The 19272-nt window shown below is 41.3% G+C and overlaps 1 protein-coding gene across 2 annotated transcripts in view; it reads right to left on the reverse strand.

The window, feature by feature from the left end:
- Positions 1-19272, reverse strand: part of reep3b (receptor accessory protein 3b) — a 40981-nt gene that overhangs the window by 13343 nt on the left and 8366 nt on the right. For both annotated transcript variants that reach the window (XM_047377106.1, XM_047377105.1), the window contains exons 2-5: positions 10593-10665; positions 2322-2398; positions 324-444; positions 79-192 (exon numbers count right to left, since the gene is read on the reverse strand). In XM_047377106.1, coding sequence (XP_047233062.1) covers positions 79-192; positions 324-444; positions 2322-2398; positions 10593-10665 — 385 coding nt within the window. The remainder of the gene's footprint in view (positions 1-78; positions 193-323; positions 445-2321; positions 2399-10592; positions 10666-19272) is intronic.

Raw genomic sequence — 19272 nt, forward strand, 5'->3', positions numbered from 1 at the left:
GTGATATTTAATATAACTTTACAACTCTGTAAATAAAAAAAATTAATTGAAAATGAAAAATGTTCTTGATTCACTTACCTTGACAGCAGCAGAAACAGCGGCGGTAGCTGCAATACTTAATCCCTGCTTTCCAAAGTTCACCATAGTCTCATAGCTTCTCTCTTTGGCCTGCACGATGTATTCATCTATTTCCTAGGTGGAAGCAATCAATAACACTTTTACTGGGGACAGATTAATCAGGTAAAGAGCAGCAGAAATGTAATATTCTCAACAGAAGTAAAGCGTGTTCATAGAGGCAGAGAGAGACAGATAGAAGATCTTACTCTCTCTTTGGAGGACAGCAGTGGGTGTAGACACTTCCTGTAAATGAGGCTTGCTCCTCTGGTGTAGGGTGACAGCAGCCAGATCACAAAGGCTATCTTCAGCTCATAGTAGAGAGGGAACCTGGACACACAGAGACAAGCTGCAGATACCAGAGAACAGCAAGAACAACTTTCATGCTGCTGCGTGTCATTAATTACAACAACACAGACTAAACATTGAGAACATGAGCGAAGGACTGCAGGGCAGCCAACGCAATGACCTTCATCATTATGTGAAAAGGGAGATTCAGCATTTATAAACAAAGAGTGAACAAGGCCTGTAGAAAAAGAACCAACATTAAAAAAAACACATGGAGAAAAAAAACATGGAGCCAGGTAATACAAGAACATTTGTCATCAGAGATGAAGATTACTTCATGTAACCAAAGACAAAGAAGAACAGATCATTCGACCCAAGTCCATCCAGAACTGTGTGTTTGGTTAGCCTGAAAACTCTGAGCTTCCTCTGGCTTTACAACAGCCGCCAATTTATTATTTCTGTGCTTTTAGTTTTATCAACAGGCAAAATCAGAGGACAGCTAAGCTGAGATGCTGCAGGTCTGGGGGTGTAACTGGAATGTGCCTCACCAACACAGTGTCTCACAGCCTCTTACTGGGAGCAGACCATCTTAGTTTCAATAGGTTCACAACATTTGGATAGACTCCAGTTTGGAAATCACTGCCATTAAACACCTGATACCCTTTGACTATTAATCTATGTTTTATGTTCCATTTCTTTCACAAAGAATCCAGCAGATCACACTGGTCAGCTGTTTATGGAATGATGAAGCAACATTGTGTAAATCAGGATGTCAAAAATGCATCTCAGGATAAAGTCCTGAAATTGTCCAGGAGTAAGCTGATGTGCTTAGTCTATAGTTATTGAAATAATTGATAGTTTGTTATAACTGATCCTAACAAAAGAATTTATCTAAGATACTTATTCACATTAAAATCAAAATAAACAGCTGTTTTGGAACACCATTTTGAACAGCAGCACTGCGGACCGGCGCTGGTCATTTCACCCCTTCACCGTTTTGTACTTTTGTACGTTTTGGTCGTTTCATTCCCAACATTCCTGGGACAAAATGGTGGCGTCCAAAACAGGACATTTCATAATGACCAAGGGGGCTACTGCTCATCTCTAGCAGGCACTGGCCGAGAGGTCGCCAGTCCATCAGATGACAACACAGAGACGCGGAGGACAAACAACCATGGCCACACACACACACTCATACCTATGGCCACCTTGCAGCAACCAGTTATTCTAACATGAAAGTTTTGGACTGTGGGAAGAAACTGGAATACCCACAGAAAACTCATGCATCCACATGAAAGCGTGCAAACTCCATGCAAAAAGACTCCGGGCCTTCAAACCCAGGACTTTTTCGGTACAAGGCATTAGCGCTAACAACTGCGCCTCCATGCAGCAACGTGTTGGTAAGTCAACTGCAGTGATTCTCCTGAAATCATACTTGTGTTTGTAAAATCGTAGTTAATGAGCACCAGAGCTGCAAAAGCCAACAAAGTTAGTCTGGAGATATATGACAAAGTTTGTTAATGAAGGCAAATATAAAAAGATCTAACTGGTCCAAAAGGTTTGATTGTCACTTGCATTTAATTCGGCTGAATGAATCAGCAAATAATCAATATCAGTGATTTTCCCTTGATTGGCTCTAAATACTATAGCATTTTTCTCAGGTCATTAATAATAATGGGTGGTTTGTGTTATAGTCTCATGAAAAAATATTACAATGTTCAAAATCAAAATTAATGTCTGACCTCAAAGAAAACTGGAAACCAGCATTGATTAGAACGAGCAGCAGTCAGTGGTTCTCTAGTAATATAGCTACAAGATCTGTGGAACATGCTAACATCCAAGGTTTGTTCACTAAGTTTAGAAGTGTGTGTGTGTGTGTGTGTGCCAAGGTTACCATGTGCTGCATTAAGATTACTTACCAAGCTACTGTCAGGTCAGTGATTGTCTCCACAACAGAATACAAGGCAAATACAATCCAGTACATCATCCAGCGCACCTAAACACAGACACAGTCAGTATGTTGAAGCTACGCATACCTCACTTAGATGGTATTACTGCAGAGCATCATCATCACAACAATCTAATAATTCAGGTGTAATGGGGATGTATCTTTATAACTGTAAAAACAAATCTTGATACGCTTATATTTACTACATTTCTGAATGAAATATTTGATTAAAATAAAAACAAAAATTGAAAATCCAAGAATTCAAACAAGAATAATAGTTTTCAGCTTTAATCGGATTTGTTCCATTTCTCTTCGTTTGATCCTTCCTGAGCAGCAGCAGCAAAGGCAGCAGAAAAGGGCAAACAGAGGTAAAAGATGATCTCCCCGTCTTTATGCTTCTTGCCGTCTTCCCTAATCTGTCACTTCCCCATTCCTCCTAAAGGGCTTCCAGGCTCTCCTGGCTGAATTTCCATATGAAAGGCAGCAGCAGGCTGTGGCAGCCAGACAGTCACATGGCCAGCTGGAGTATGAGCCAGACTCTGCTGCTGCTGCATGACTGAACACAAACCGACAGCATCTAAGAAAATGTCAGAGCATGTGCTTGTGTGGGGAGATGAGAGCACACTGAGCGTGTGGGCTTGTAAAACTGAGAACAAGGCAGGGAAAGCATGTACACCAGAGGACACTCCAACATAACCAACCGATTTTGTATAACTAATAAAAATACAGCCCCATGTGGGCTGAAAGCCTCATACTTCTATCATATTAAATGTTTCTTCTCCATTTCCTGTCAAATCAACCTGATGTTGCATTCTGAATTTCTTTATCAGACTGCAGCCCTGAGAGCCAGCATAACTACAAACATTACTGGATTTTCTAGCCTTGTCTTAAACTGATGTCTTCATTTGACCAGTGATTTGTATTTATTCATTGTAAAGCAAACGAGAAATAGGACAAAATAACTGAATTTTTTTACCATGCATAACTGTTCACCCCCCTAAAGTTTGTCTTTCTTCACCTTCTGCGGCAATTCCTGTTGCAAGTAGCTTTGGATCAGTCTCTATGAGCTCACCACATCTTGCCAATGGATTTTCGCTCATTCCTCAAGACTAAACTGCTCCAGCTCCATCATGTTGGATGGTTTTCAATTGTAAACAGCAATCTTCAATCTAAGCACAGATTCTTAATTTGATTGGGGTCAGGACTTTGATTAGGCCCTTCCAACACATTTAAATGTTTCACCTTGAACCACTCTAGTGTTACTTCAGCAGGATGCTTTGTGTCATTGTCCTCATGGAAGGAGACCCTCTGTCCCAGTTTCAGATCACAGGCAGACTGGCAGGTTTTCTCCAGAATATTCCTGTATTTAGCACCATCCATTTTTTCCTCCACTCAGACCAGTTTCCCCGTCCCTGCTGCTGAAAAACATGCCTACAGCGTGATGTCACCACCACCATGTTTTACTGTGGGGATGGTGGTTTGCACCAGACATAGGGTTTTCCTTGGTCGTTGAAAAGTTCAGTTTTAATCTCATCTGACCAGAGCACCTTGCTCCATACATCTGGGAGTTGCCCAAGTGCCTTTTGGCAAACTCAAAACATGCCTTCTTATTTTAACACCAAGAAAAAAAAATTCTGGCCACTCTTCCATAAAACCCAGCTCTATGGAAGCTTATTGTGGTCCTGTGGACATATACTCCAGTTTCTGCTGTGGAACTCTGCAGCTCCTCCAGGGTTACTTTTGGTCTTTGCGGTGCCTCTTCCATGTCCGGTCTCTGAGTTCCAGGGTTCTATGCTGAAAATTCGTGCTGGCGAGAACCATGAGATCTGATGGGCAACCCTCTCTGGGCAGGTTTGTTGTGGTACCATGTGCTTTTCATCTGAAGATGATGGATTTGATGGAGCTCCAGGGGAACATCAAAAATATGGATATTTTTCTAACTCCATCCTGACTTTACTTCTCAACAACTTCGTCCCTGACTTGTTTGGATAGCTCCTAGGACTTCAACATGTGATGCCTCCTGCTTAAGTCAGCCTCTGGGTCTTTCAGAAAAGGTGTGTTTATACTGACAGATCAGGTGACACTTTTCCACTGGCCCCTTTTCCACTGGCTCGATTTGGCCCGACTCGGCATTTCCATTACTGTTCTTTCAGGTACCTACTTTTTTGGTACCTCCTTCTGCAGGGCTAAGCCAGGCCGAGTCGGTACTGTACGTGACGTGAACAAACGGCTGTTCGCTGACTGGCCATGGGTGCGGCCAGCCATAAGAGTCGACCAGCGTCAACAACAAAAAAAACAACCACCATTTTCAAACGTGCATTCAAGCAAGTGAGAGAAACATATGATAGAGTCCACAAAGTTATCTGGAAAAGTCTCCCCTTGGAGCAACGCTGAGGTGCAAGCTTTTCTGGCGATCGTAGGAGACTGCAATATTCAGCAGCAGCTGGATGGGACGATCAGGAATGAAAAGTTGTTTGCTGATGTAGCTGATCAAATGGCCAGCCAAGGTTTTCTCCGTACATCGCTTCAAAGACGCGTCTCCACGAGGTGTTCCCTTTAGCGGAGCGAAAGCAGGTTTATGGAAATGCAACACACAACGTGCAGAGCCGTGCGGAGCTGTTCCGGGCTGGCCAAATCAAGCCAGTGGAAAGGGGGCATTAGATTGCACACAGGTGGACATAGTTTCACTTATTATGGGACTTTTGAAGCACCGGAACTTTTTAGGGGTTTCATGCCAAAAGCAGTTCATAAATATGCACATGCCCATTTTCAGTTTTGTTTTAAATATATTTTTCTTATTTTACTTCACCAACCCTGACTAGTGTGTGCAGATCCATTACATAAAATTAAATTAAAAACATTTAAATTACAGGTTGGAATGTAACAAAATAGGTAAAAAGCCAAGAGGTGAATACTTGTGCAAGGCACTGTATATCTGCTTTATCAGAGATGTAGTACATATGAATGTTTCTTCACAGTGACTAAATAATCATTGGAGCTGTTATCAAACACAGTTAGGAGTCTGTTTTACATTCTGAAAATTTTAAATATATTTACTGAGCCCAATAATTGGCAGGACTTGATAAAAAAAATGAATTAATTAAAGGCTTTGTTATTTATTAATCAATGTTGATTACTTACATTTTTATCAAATATTAATACTGGACATAATTAGCAACGTTTTTTTCTTCAAATACATTTTGGGTAATGACTGAATTAATAAATAGACATTTACATTTGGTTTTAAGATGAAGAGCAACAATGTCTACCTTGACTTAGTGGAAACTGTTGTCTTTGTTTTCATGCTGTGGTTCTTCAACCACACAGATCCAGATTCAGTTACATTCAATTTTCTTAACAAACCAACAGCTTTATAATTAATACTTTCTAAATCAAGCAAAGATGTTTAGGAAAAATAAAACAAGAGAGCTCCGGAACCTGATGGTGGACCCTTCTGCCTGAGAGCCTGTGCTGACCTCCTGACCCCCATCTTCACATAGAGATTAAACAAGTCTTTGGAACTGTGCGAGGTTTGAATGCCAGGATCCTCTCTGTGAACACAGAAATCTTTCACCAGAAGCTCATACAGCTCAAAGAGCAGATCTCCCCCTCTCAGTGGATTACCACCTTCCTGACTGACCAGCAGCAGCAGGTGAGGCTGGGGCATCCATGGGAGCTCAGGTAGACACACGGGGCAAGATGCTCAAAGATTTAAAAACAAACAAGAAGTGACAAACCATGTCCACATTTTCTAGACTTGTCCTGTTATCGAGAATTACTCGAGGGATCTAAAACAATGTATGGACAAAATTCTTCAAACGGATCTCCCTTTCACATTTAAAACACTCTACTTTGGAATAATCGATACAGAATATAAAAAGAAATATTAAATAGTAAATATTAAAATGTTTAAAATAATTTTGGCAGGGAAAAGGGGAATTATAAGACAGTGGTTAAAAGGTAGAAACTTCAAAAAAAAGGAGAACTGCTTTGACGTGAAGCACAATGTATACGTTATGGAGAAATTGACCTATAGTAGTAAACTTGAATCTGAGAAATTTGAGGGAATCTGGAGAGAATGGTTGAGTTTTATTAAGCAAGTTCGCTCAGATTTTGTCTGAAACATTATCTGTTACCCTTACCTTGTGTTATGTGGCTACCAATGTTTTTTTTGGTTTTTTTTGGTTGGTATTCTGATGTTTTGTACAACAATTGTGTTCTATAAACAAAATAATCTGATGTTGGACAAGAACAAAATGTAACTGAAGAAAAAAATACTGTGTTGTGCAATTACAACGTCATAATAAAGTTATACAAAATAAATAAAAACAAACAAGATCATTTCTGAGCTTCACCTCAATGAAGCAAGCTTTTTGTGGCAGGCCAGCAGATAAGGAATTACAGTAATCAAGATGGGTGGACACAAAGGCATGCATGAGGGTATGGACATCAGGGAAAGAGATGAAGGATCTGAGTCTGTGTTTCTAATTCAGTCAACTTGGATTTCACTCTCACTGAAACACATTGCATCACCCACCTAACCACAAACTCCAGCCTTTAAACCCGATTCTACAAGTTTGTTCCTGTCAAGTCTGGGTTCAAACAGAACGAGTCCTACAAGAAAGTCGTTTCTTTTAAAGTAACATCAGCCTGTAAAACTTCCTGCTTCGGTGGAAAGGTTTTTACATAGGAGTCCATTTAAGAGGGTCCTAATGCCAAAAAATACAGTTATTTTTTCACTAAGTAACATCACAAACTGGATGAACTGTTCAGGACAGAAGAATGTAGTTCACATCTAGCTAGTCAAAGTATTTTAGCTTTTAAAACTAAGAAGATCCAATGCAGTGGAAATATCCTTAAAACTCTGACATACGAGTCGCCCCGTGGCTCATTGGTAGAGCAGGACTGTAGCCTTAGCATGTGCTGTCCTAGGTTCAATTCCCGACCCTGGCCCATTTACTGCATGTCTTCCCTTCTGTCTCTACCCTACTTCCTGTCCAGCTACTGGTGAATAAAGGTCACTGGTGCCCAAAAAGACTATTAAAAAACTAAATAATTGATTAAATGATTATGTATTTAATTCTCAGTGATTTTCAATAATAATTATATGGTTACAATGATAATTATTTTTTGAGGTCATTTAAAATGTTTTGGAGGACTTTCCTGAGATTTTGCGGGAACTATCTCCTTCCTTGATGAGGCTTTGTCCCCAGTTGAGTTTGACATCCGGTGCCAACTCTTCACATGGAGTCTCCCCTGAAAAACACACTAACCACAGACGTACGAAGGATGTTCCAGGAAGTCAGAAGGACTTTAGAGGCTGGACACCTCAACAACACTTCAGATGAAGAAGAAGAAATAATGAGATGAGATAGAAGATCTAATTAAGAACCAGAACTAGTGAGCTACTTTCCCAGTCTGACCTTTGCTGTGTTTGTCGTCAACTTGGATGGAAAATTTTATTTTTTGCTCATTTCATCTCATGGGCTGAATTTTGCTTCCCATAATCTTATGACTGTGAACCTATGGTTATGTTATATCTTTATTTCTTAAAGCTACACCTGGCCTGACTGTGTCTACCTGTGACACCTTTCTGGAGAGGGGCATCGTCCAAGCTTCTGCTGGCAACAACTTAATGCTCACCCTCTACCAATGACCCACTTCGCCCTGTCTTTCAATGTTTAACCCTTTCTTTCTCCTAGATATAGCTACTAACTGAGCTTTTATTGTAACTAATTATTTGTGCTCTCTTTCAGACTCTAACCTTGAACTAACTGGCTCAAAGTTTATCTGTTCTTTCTTTCTAGATGAAACGACTAAAGGAGCTACATCCATTAACATTTACTTTTCCTTCCCATAGAAAGTACTCCTGGATCAGTGCTTCTTTGTTCTCTTTGTGTCTCTGCTCTGTTCTCTCAAACCCCCAGTCGGTCGTGGCAGACGGCCGCTCACACTGACCCTGGTTCTGGTTCTGCTGGAGGTTTCTTCCTGTTAAAAGGGAGTTTTTCCTCTCCACTGTCGCTACATGCATGCTCAGTATGAGGGATTGCTGCAAAGCCAACGCCAGTGACTGTCAACTGTCTCTACATGCTCATCCAGGAGGAGTGACTGCTACAAATCTCTGATTTGATGCAATCTGCTGGGTTTCCTTAGATAGAAAAACTTTTTATCCAATTTGAATAAATAACTGAATTTGACTGCACTGTTCAATGGTTAGGATTAATTGGAATGTATGTACCTGACTTTTGAGAAGTGCCTTGAGACAACATGTGTTGTGAATTGGCGCTATATAAATAAACTGAATTGAATTGAATAGAATGCTGGTGAAACTCTGCTTCTGCTACAGTGAAGGTCACCTGCTGGGACCGATTCTGCAGCTGTAACAGAACAGACAATAACCGATGCCTCATTGCTTCAAATCCTCATTATCCAAAACTTTTATTTAATAGTATAAATTCTTTAATTTAAAGATGTCCTAATCTCCTGCGAGATTAGTTATTCTGTTCATTTTATTAATAAAGTTTCTAATATCAAATTGTTCCATCTGCCTCTACTATTCAATGAGTTCTCAGTTCATTTAAACTCTTATCTGAGTCTGAATTATTGAGGACAATCAATAAAATGAAATCTTCCTCCTCTTTCTTACATGTTCTTCCGACTAACTTTTTTTTAATATGTTTGTACATTTTTTATTTTTCACAGTTTTTAAATAAATCTTTATCCACAGAGGGGAAAAGTTGCTAAAATCTTTAAACTGCTGCTGCTGAAAAAACCCAACCTTGACTTTAATAATCTTAATAACTTTAGGCCTTTCTCTAAATGGCCTTTAGTCTTAGAGAAAGCGGTTTACGTTCAGCTTTTTGAAAGGTTTCTGTCTGGGTTTGGACAACATCACAGTCCAGAAGCCACATCATTAAGGGTTGTGAATGATATCATGATGAACTTAGATGCTGGCTGTTGCACTGTCTTGGTGTTGCTGTATCTATTCAATACAGCTGGTCATGATATTCTTTTAAGCCGACTTATTATGAAGGTGTGAGAGATACCGCTCTGAATTGGTTCAGGTCTTTTCTACATGAAAGAACCTTTTCTGTATCTTCTGGCAATAATTCCTCTGGTTATTTTTCTCTCAACTGTGGCGTTCCCCAAGGGTCCATTCTTGGGCCACTACAATTGTCCTTTTACATGCTACCACTCGGTCAGGTTATCCATAATGCCTCTTTCTTTGTATGCAGACGATTCCCAATTTTGTTTTTGGCCATTAACCCATCAGACTTCTTCCTTAATAAACTTATTTTTCATCTTTCAGACATCAAATCATGGACACCTAATAATTTTCTCTTACTCATCAATGATAAAACTGATGGTGTTTGGACTAAGGCCAAAAGGGACTCAAAACTTAGTCTCTTACTGTTATTGGCTTTAACTGCACTCCAGTGCCTATGGTTTAAAGGACAGATTTTAAATCCCCGAATGGTCTTCCTCAATCATGTATTTCTAAGCTTCGCAACATCTCAGATCCTCTAATCATCTTTTACTTTGCACTCCACTGGAAACAGAAGGTGAAGGGCTCTCATGGTCAGGGCTCCCAGTTTGTGGACTACTCTTCCACTAAATATCAGACAGGCCTCTTAACCGTCTTTTTTTAAATCGCTGGATTTAAAGCCATATTATAAAAGAGAGTATTAACTCTCTTTTATAATATGGCTTTAAATTGTTGAATTTATCTTTTTTGTTACTTTATTTTAAAATTTTAATTGATTTTGTTTGTTACATTGTTTATGATGTTTTTGTAACTGTTGTTTGAAAATAAACTGTTATGAGAGTCTCAAGCAGTCATTCCATCCAAACATCCAAGTCTGTGGACAGACACCTGATGCTGAGACTGTTTATATAAATGATGGTATATTGGTAATCAGATACTCAGATTTCTCTTTAACCACCCCTTTGACCCCTTCAGGTGACCTCTCAAATTTGACATGCTAAACCTTCAGATTAGTAGCAACCATAAAGCGCTAATCTCTTACAGATGTACTGTTCTGTTCATTATGTCAAACATCCAAAACAAGAGGCTTATTGAGTACAAATTATGCAAATGAAACAACCAACTTATTTGTATTTTATTCATGAGACAAAATTAGTATCGAAGAGTTTCCTCCTGCTCAGTTTGCCCCACCTTAGCTCTGGTAAACAAATAGATGTAGTCAAGTCAAAACAATTCAGTCAGAATTGTTTAACTTACATATTCCTTGACATTTTTGGTCTTGACAGCTTTATAGGAGTAATATGCAGGATATAACGTCCCAAACAGCAATCTGGAAAACAGGAAAAGAAAATATAGTAATTAATGAGAGCAGTCATTAATGGTAGCTAAGAACAAATATTCTTTCAGCCCATTTAACATTCTTGACAAAATTTTAAACAAAGACTGATTATTGGCTAAATATCAGATCACAATCATAATTCACAGTAAAACCTCAACATATGGGTGATGCATGGTTTGTAGGACGTTAATCAATTTGTGCTATCTTGACCACTTGTGTTAAGAGCAATGGACATTAAAACACTTGGACACCCTGTCTCTTTAAAGGGTCAACAGAGTATGCAAATTTTTCAAAGGTTTATTTACAGATAAAAAGATAACAAAAACTGCGTGTAAACCCGTGCTCAAGATCCCCGACTTGCGTGTGAATTTTGAACAGAACTTTCTTTCTCTCAGCTGATCTGCCAATGTCATGTCAATCACACATTTAACAATCCGATCGGAGAACAGATGAGTTTGGCTGTAGTGGAGGCATTTTACTGAGTAACAGGTCCTGGATGGTTATTTCATTTTATAGGTGGAGGACTGCACCAGCGCAGCTGCGGCTAAGATAGACATTACTTCATGGTTTAGCGGAACAACAAGATCATTGTCCACATCAACATTTTAAAAAATCACGTACGATTACTATACTATATACTATACTATATGTAAAATGAATGCACCCTGGCACTTTAAAGAATGACTATGGTCCTGCCCCAATACCCACACTACACCCTACGCCACTCTATGAAGTGTGTACTTTGTAAAAGTGCACATATGTGCACAGGTTAAAAATGTGCAAAATAGGAGAACTGGGACAGTAGGGGTTACATCCTCAACTTGGACCTCTGCGCCCTAACTGTGACATCAAAAATGGCGGGACTTGTTGCTGTTCTTGCAGTCTGCTACTAAAAATTATTTTAAAACTGCAACAAGCAAATGTTTTGAGGAGAAGAAAGTGCAGAGAACCGAATGAGACTTACACACATGGACAAAATTGTTGGAACCCCTTGGTTAATAGAAGAAAAACCCACAATGGTCACAGAAATAACTTGAATCTGACAAAGGTAATATTAAATAAATAAAAATTCTATGAAAATGAACAAATGAACATCAGACAATGCTTTTCAAACATGCTTCAACAGAATTATTTTTAAAAATAAACTCATGAAACACGCCTGGACAAAAATGATGGTACACTTAACTTAATATTTTTTGCACAACCTTTTGAGGCAATCACAGCAATCAAACGATTCTTATAACTGTCAATGAGACTTCTGCACCTCTCAGCAGGTATTCTGGCCCTCTCCTCATGAGCAAACTGCTCCAGTTGTCTCAGGTTTGAAGGGTGCCTTTTCCAGACGGCATGTTTCAGCTCCTTTCAAAGATGCTCAATAGGATTTAGGTCAGGGGTCATAGAAGGCCACTTCAGAATAGTCCAATGTTTTCCTCTTAGCCATTCTTGGTGTTTTTAGCTGTGTGTTTTGGGTCATTATCCTGTTGCAAGACCCATGACCTGCGACTGAGACCAAGCTTTCTGACACTGGGCAGCACATTTCTCTCTTGATAGTCTTGAGATTTCATTATACCCTGCAGATTCAAGACACCCTGAGCCAGATGCAACAAAGCAGCACTGGAACATAACAGAGCCTCCTCCATGTTTCACAGTAGGGACAGTGTTCTTTTCTTCATATGCTTCATTTTTCTATTTGCAAACATATGATGTGCCTTGCCAAAGTGTTAAATTTGTGTCTCATCTGTCCATAGGACATTCTTCCAGAAGCTGTGTGGCTTGTCAACATCTAGTTTGGCAAATTCCAGTCTGGCTTTTTTATGATTTGTTTTCAACAATGGTGTTCTCCTTGGTCGTCTCCCATTAAGTCCACTTTGCCTAAAACAACGTTGGATGGTGCGATCTGACACTGATGTTCCTTGAGCTTGAAGTTCACCTTTAATCTCTTTAGAAGTTTTTCTGGGCTCTTTTGTTACCGTTCGTATTATCCGTCTCTTTGTTTTGTCATCAATTTTCCTCCAGCGGCCACGTCCAGGGAGGTTGGCTACAGTCCCATGGATCTTGGTCACTTTTGAATGTTGGTGGTGCTTTCATACTCGTGGTAGCATGAGACGGACTCTACAACCCACACAAGTGGCTCAGGTAGTGCAGCTCATCCAGGATGACACATCAATGCGAGCTGTGGCAAGAAGGTTTGCTGTGTCTGTCAGCGTAGTGTCCAGAGCCTGGAGGCGGTACCAGGAGACAGGCCAGTACACCAGGAGACGTGGAGGAGGCCGTAGGAGGGCAACAACCCAGCAGCAGGACCGCTACCTACGCCTTTGTGCAAGGAGGAACAGGAGGAGCACTGCCAGAGCCCTGCAAAATGACCTCCAGCAGGCCACAAATGTGCATGTGTCTGCACAAACGGTTAGAAACCGACTCCATGAGGATGGTATGAGGGCCCGACGTCCACAAATGAGGGTTGTGCTCACAGCCCAACACCGTGCAGGACACTTGGCATTTGCCAGAGAACACCAGGATTGGCAAATTTGCCACTGGCACCCTGTGCTTTTCACAGATGAAAGCAGGTTCACGCTGAGCACATGTGACAGACGTGACAGAGTCTGGAGACACTGTGGAGAGCGATCTGCTGCCTGCAACATCCTTCAGCATGACCGGTTTGGCAGTGGGTCAGTAATGGTGTGGGTTGGCATTTATTTGGAGGGCCGCACACCCCTCCATGTGCTCGCCCCCCTTTGTGAGACCTTATGCTGGTGCAGTTGGCCCTGGGTTCCTCCTAATGCAGGACAATGCTAGACCTCATGTGGCTGGAGTGTGTCAGCGGTTCCTGCAAGATGAAGACATTGAAGCTATGGACTGGCCCGCCCGTTCCACAGACCTGAATCCGATTGAGCACATGTGGGACATCGTGTCTCGCTCCATCCACCAACGTCACGTTGCACCACAGACTGTCCAGGAGTTGGTGGATGCTTTAGTCCATGTCTGGGAGGAAATCCCTCAGGAGACCATCCGCCGTCTCATCAAGAACATGCCCAGGGGTTGTAGGGAGGTCATACAGACACGTGGAGGCCACACACAATGCTGAGCCTCATTTTGACTTGTTTTAAGTACATGACATCAAAGTTGGATCAGCCTGTTGTGTGTTTTTCCACTTTAATTTTGCGTGTGAGTCCAAATCCAGGCCTCCATTGGTTAATAAATTTGATTTCCATTGATGATTTTTGTGTGATTTTGTTGTCAGCACATTCAACTTTGTACAGAACAAAGTATTCGATGAAAATATTTCATTCATTCAGATCTAGGATGTGTTATTTGAGTGTTCCCTTTATTTCTTTGAGCAGTGTATGTGCAACTGTAGTCACAGGAACATGAAGCTGTTTGGAGATGTTCTTATAACCTTTACCTTTAACATGCTTGTCTAGAATTTTCTTTCTAATCTCCTGAAACAACTCTTTCCTTCGCTTCCTCTGGTCCATGTTGAGTGTGGTACACACCATGTCACCAAACAGCACAGTGACTACCTGTAGCCCTATATATAGGCCCACTGACTGATTACAAGAATGTAGACCCTGTGATGCTAATTAATGGACACACCTTGATTTAACATGTCCCTTTGGTCATATTATTTTTAGGGGTACCATCATTTTTGTCCAGGCTTGGTTCATGAGTTTATTTTTAAAAATAATTTTGTTGAAACATGTTTGAAAAGCAATGTCTGACTTTTATTTGTTCATTTTCATAGATTTCTTATTCATTATTACCTTTGTCAGATTAAAGTTATTTCTATGGCCATTGTGGGTTTTTCTTTCATTAACCGAGGGTTACCAAAACTTTTGTCCACGTGTGTATACACCAGACTCTTGCTGCAATGCCAGTGTGTGTTCGAAAGGTAATTTCAATGTTATGGTATTGGGACAGGGCCACTACAGAGTACTCTGTCATGCCAAAATCATCTGTGCAGTCATGGGAACATTCCAGCAGTTGACAATTAGCCACAGTCATCATCATCATTTTAATATTTATAAATCGCTTCACAAACCAAACAGGTAAATAATGGATAAAATAGAAATAAAAACAACAATTCATGCCTGTGCTCTCTGGATTTAAAAGCTACGTTAAAAAGATGAGTATTAAAATGAGATTTAATATCATTTTAGGTTCCAGCAGACCTCACAGAAAGAGACAGACTGTTCCAGAACCTAGGAGCTGCAGCTGAAAAAGCTCTGTCTCCAGTGGTCACGAGCCGAGTCCAGAGAACATCTAAGAGCTGTAGGTCTTGAGACGTTAGAGTTCTACTCGAGATGTGTGGATGTAAAAGCTTGTTGACGTAAAGAGGTGCCAGACCATTCTGATATTTAAAAACTAAAAGCCAAATCTTACAAACAATTCTGAAAGAAACAAAGTGGTACTTGAGAGAGAAACTTTCTTAAATAGGATAGTGTGTGATACAGCCTTAGGGAAACCTGCAAATCATTTAAAATTTGTTTTACTTGAAGGAAACTGTAAATCAAGAGGACATTGGCCTATTTCTCTCCAGCATGGAAAACCTGGGTCATTCCTGCGACTCTTTGGTGAGTTCATTTTTTGCATTACTGAAGAAAAATTGCATAAAATGTTAAAATATAGCAAGATGGCACAGGTTAGACCGAGGGTTCTCATCAGGATTTATTTTATTTTATTACTCAATGCCGCTGACTAGGCGACATTGAGTAAAATCATAGGTTCAACAGTGAGTGCAAATAACCCAATATGAAGGCCTACCGGCTTCATCGGGGGTTATTTCTAGCCAAAGTTATTTCTTCTGCTTGTTAAGTCCTCCAGCAGTAGAAATGATGTCCTTGCCTATGACCCAGTGCTAGTACTGGCTGCAGGCCCATCATTTTGCCATGATACAACGCCTTTTAGACCCAGCCTTCGAAGCTCATATGATTTTAGAAACCTTTACCGTTAGCGGTCACACAGGGTCATAGGGTGAAAGGAAGCGGGAACAGACTCGGCGCATGCGCAATAGCCGACATAAAAACCACACGCAGGGAGCATGGTCTTCTCACGACATTCATCACCCCACTAGGAAGGTACTGTTTTAAGAGACTGCCTTTTGCCTTTTGGCATCTCATCTGCACTGGAAATATTTCAAAGGAAAATGTCAAATCTATTACAAGGACACGAGGGTGTCATAGTTTACATGGATCACATGCTTGTTTTTGGAGAAACACAAGAAGAACATGGCATGAGACTCAACAAAGTGATGGAGTCCAACAAAAAGCCTGGCCTTAAGCTCAACAAGGAGAAGTGCATGCTTTCTCAGTCATGGGTCACTAAAGCCAGTTGCCTTCCTGTACTTTTAACTGACTCTGAACAAAGATATGCCCAAATTGAGAAGGAATGTTTGGCTGGCGTGTGAGCATCAGAACGTTTCTATCTGTATCTGTGTGTCATATAAACTTCTTACAGACCACAAGCCCTTGGTCACGCTAATCAACTCAAAACATCTGGATACGACGTCTCGTCATTGTCAGCGTCTCCTTATAGGACTGATGAGGTTCAACCCTGTGGCTGTGTACGTTTTGGGAAAAAGCCTCATTGTTGCAGATGCACTATCATGGCAAGCATTGCAGAGCACAGGGTCAAACAAACTGGAAAGGGAGGTCAGAGCATATGTGGACGCTGTAGAGGAATATGTGGGAGTGGGAAGACCAGTCATTGGGCAGATAAAGGAACAGACAGAAAAAGACAGTGAACTGCAGACCACATTAAAAGCATAGTTCTATAAGCAAAACCATACTTTCATGAGCTTGGTGAGCTGAATGGAGTCCTAAGACGTGGAAACCAGATTGTCATACCTTATAGCATGCGTGCTCACATGATTCAAAAGATCCACTTAGGTCACCAGGGACTGACAAAATGCAGACAGTGCTATCAAAATGCTGTCTGGTGGCCTGACATTGGCAAAGATGTCAGAGAACTCATACAGTCGTGTCAACATTGTAACATCAACCGTCCCAGTCAGCACAGGGAACCTTTAATCACTACACCACTACCAGAGCTGCTCTGGCCGAAAGTTGCAGCTGATGTCTGTGAGTAGAAACACCAACATTATCTGGTCATCATCGATTACTTTTCCAGATGGCCTGCCAAGAACAAATGCTGAAACAGTGATTGCAAAACTGAAAAGCACCGTCAGCTGTTTTGGAATACCTGAGGAAGAGTGGTCAGACAATGGACCACAGTTTACTGCAGAGAGAGCCCTGCCAAACTCATGATGGGACAAGCTAACTCTACCAATCCTCAAGGAAAATCTCAGACCTGCCTGGCCTGACATCGAAACAGTGAGAAAGAATGACGAGAAAGCCAAGAAGTCCTATGAGAGATTCTACAACCAACAATATTCAACAAGACCACTACACCCTCTTACCTGCGGTGACCATGTTCGTCTCAAAATTGATGGAGAGAAAACATGGGCAACAACAGCTGTGGTGCAGAATGAGAAAGCAGCACCGAGGTCGTTCAGCGTCCAGACACCCCAGGGTGACACACCGAGAAGAAATCGCAGCAACATAAAATGAAAACATAAAATGTTTCTGCGATTTCTCAGCTTTAGTTCTGTATCTCAATATAAGGATTTGGTAAGAGGATAATGTTGCTCAGCATTTCATCCAACAAATATTTTTATGTAAACATTTTCTAGGTACTTGAAGCTCTTTACCAGCTCATCTGTCTCATCCATTCTGATATGGATAAGAGGTCTACCTGATGACTGTGAGCTAATTGTCAACTGCTTGAATGTCCCCATGACAACACAGATGACCCACAATTTTAGCATAGTATACTTTTAGATAAATAACATAATGCAGAATTAATATAACAAAAAAAGTCCCAAAACACATTTATCATACAGTAAACAAAATATCAACAGACTTTGCTTTGTTCCAGTAGGTGCATTTTAGTATGACAGAGTACTTCGTAGTGTCACTCTTTAAAGTCCCAGGGTGCATTCATTTCAAACTGTTACCAAAACGACATCTTATCAAGATTAACTTTATATCAGAAGACATTATTCTCCATGGTGGTGATTTTTAAGTCAACTGAACTGATCACAAAAGGGAATATTTGGACATATGCAACGTGAGGAGTGATGTTACGATCCTTGTTTAAATTAGTTTTTATTAAGGCTGTTAACATGAAATGCTCCGCTTCAAATGGAAGCAGCGTTTCCTATCTGCATCTCATGAAATGACAGAGTATAGTAACCAGTGGCGGCTGGCCCATAGGGGGTGCTGGGGCGCCACCCTCCCTTATAAAAGAGAGGCAAATGTAAAATATATTTTTACAAATTCTGGTTTTACAAAGGGTCGGCGGAGGTCTGGTTTAGAGACCAGTGGATTTAACCTCTTTTGCAGATGACGTGGTCCTGCTGGCCCCCTCTAGCCAACACCTACAGCATGCACTGGGGCGGTTCGCAGCCGAGTGTGAAGCGGCTGGGATGAGGATCAGCTCCTCCAAGTCCGAGGCCATGGTTCTCGACCGGAAAGGAGTGGCTTGCCCTCTTCAGGTCAGAGGGGAGTTCCTGCCTCAAGTGGAGGAGTTCAAGTATTTTGGGGTATTATTCACGAGTGAGGGGACAATGGAGCAGGAGATCGACAGATGGATCTGGGCTGAGTCTGCTGCCCCCGCAACCCGGTCCCGGATAAAGCGGAAGACGACGAGTATGAGTAAATAAAATGATCCGTGGCAATGGAAAAGGAATGTATGAGATTCCCTGGGATTCCTATTACCCAGGTAACGGCCTGGGAACAGCTTGGGCTCCCCCCAGAGGCGCTGGAGGAGGTGTCTGGGGAGAGGGAAGTCTGGGTGTCTCTACTGAGTCTGCTGCCGCAGCAATCCGGTCCAGGATAGTGTTAGACGACGAAATTGTGCCTCTATGTAATATGAAATATATATAAACTACATTTCCCACCTACTAATATTCATTCACCAGTGAATTCCCACAGACATGGGTTACAACATTAAAGGCCAGTAAGAACTTTTCTGGAACTTTCAAAATAAATCTCATTAACCAACTTCCAGCCCAGCCAGGAAAAGGAACGTGAGGGGTAACAGCAGACTTCCCGTGACATCACTGCTGGAATAAAACTCCCACGTTCTAACAAACAGATTTCTTTCCATGCGGATTCCAGATGGGAACCGGATAGGAGAGTCACCAAATAGCATGTATGTCTCTTGCTGGCAAGCAGACATAACTCTTTAAACTGGATCCAAGAGTGTCATACGATCACGTGATCATATGCAACAAAGTTAAGTAATGATTAGCTGTTCGAGTATCCGGCATTCATTCATATAAAAGGGTGTAATGAGACAAGCGTGACTTTACTTTTCTTCTGAGGCCTCCAAAAGCACCCCTAATCGAAGCAGATTTCCCCTACAGCCTGGAAAAGAAGGCCGGGACCGCATTGCACATCTTCCTGCGTGAATGTCCAGGTAGCGAGAGCAATCCGGCCGCATAGCAGCCACTCAAGGAGCCGAAATTGCCTTTGTCGTACGGTTCGACTGGGCCAGCCAAAAGCCCTTCCTGACAGCTACAGACGTTAGCTGCAAGCTAAC

Source organism: Girardinichthys multiradiatus, chromosome 10 (genome assembly GCF_021462225.1).
Source record: "Girardinichthys multiradiatus isolate DD_20200921_A chromosome 10, DD_fGirMul_XY1, whole genome shotgun sequence".
Taxonomy (NCBI): Eukaryota; Metazoa; Chordata; class Actinopteri; order Cyprinodontiformes; family Goodeidae; genus Girardinichthys; species Girardinichthys multiradiatus.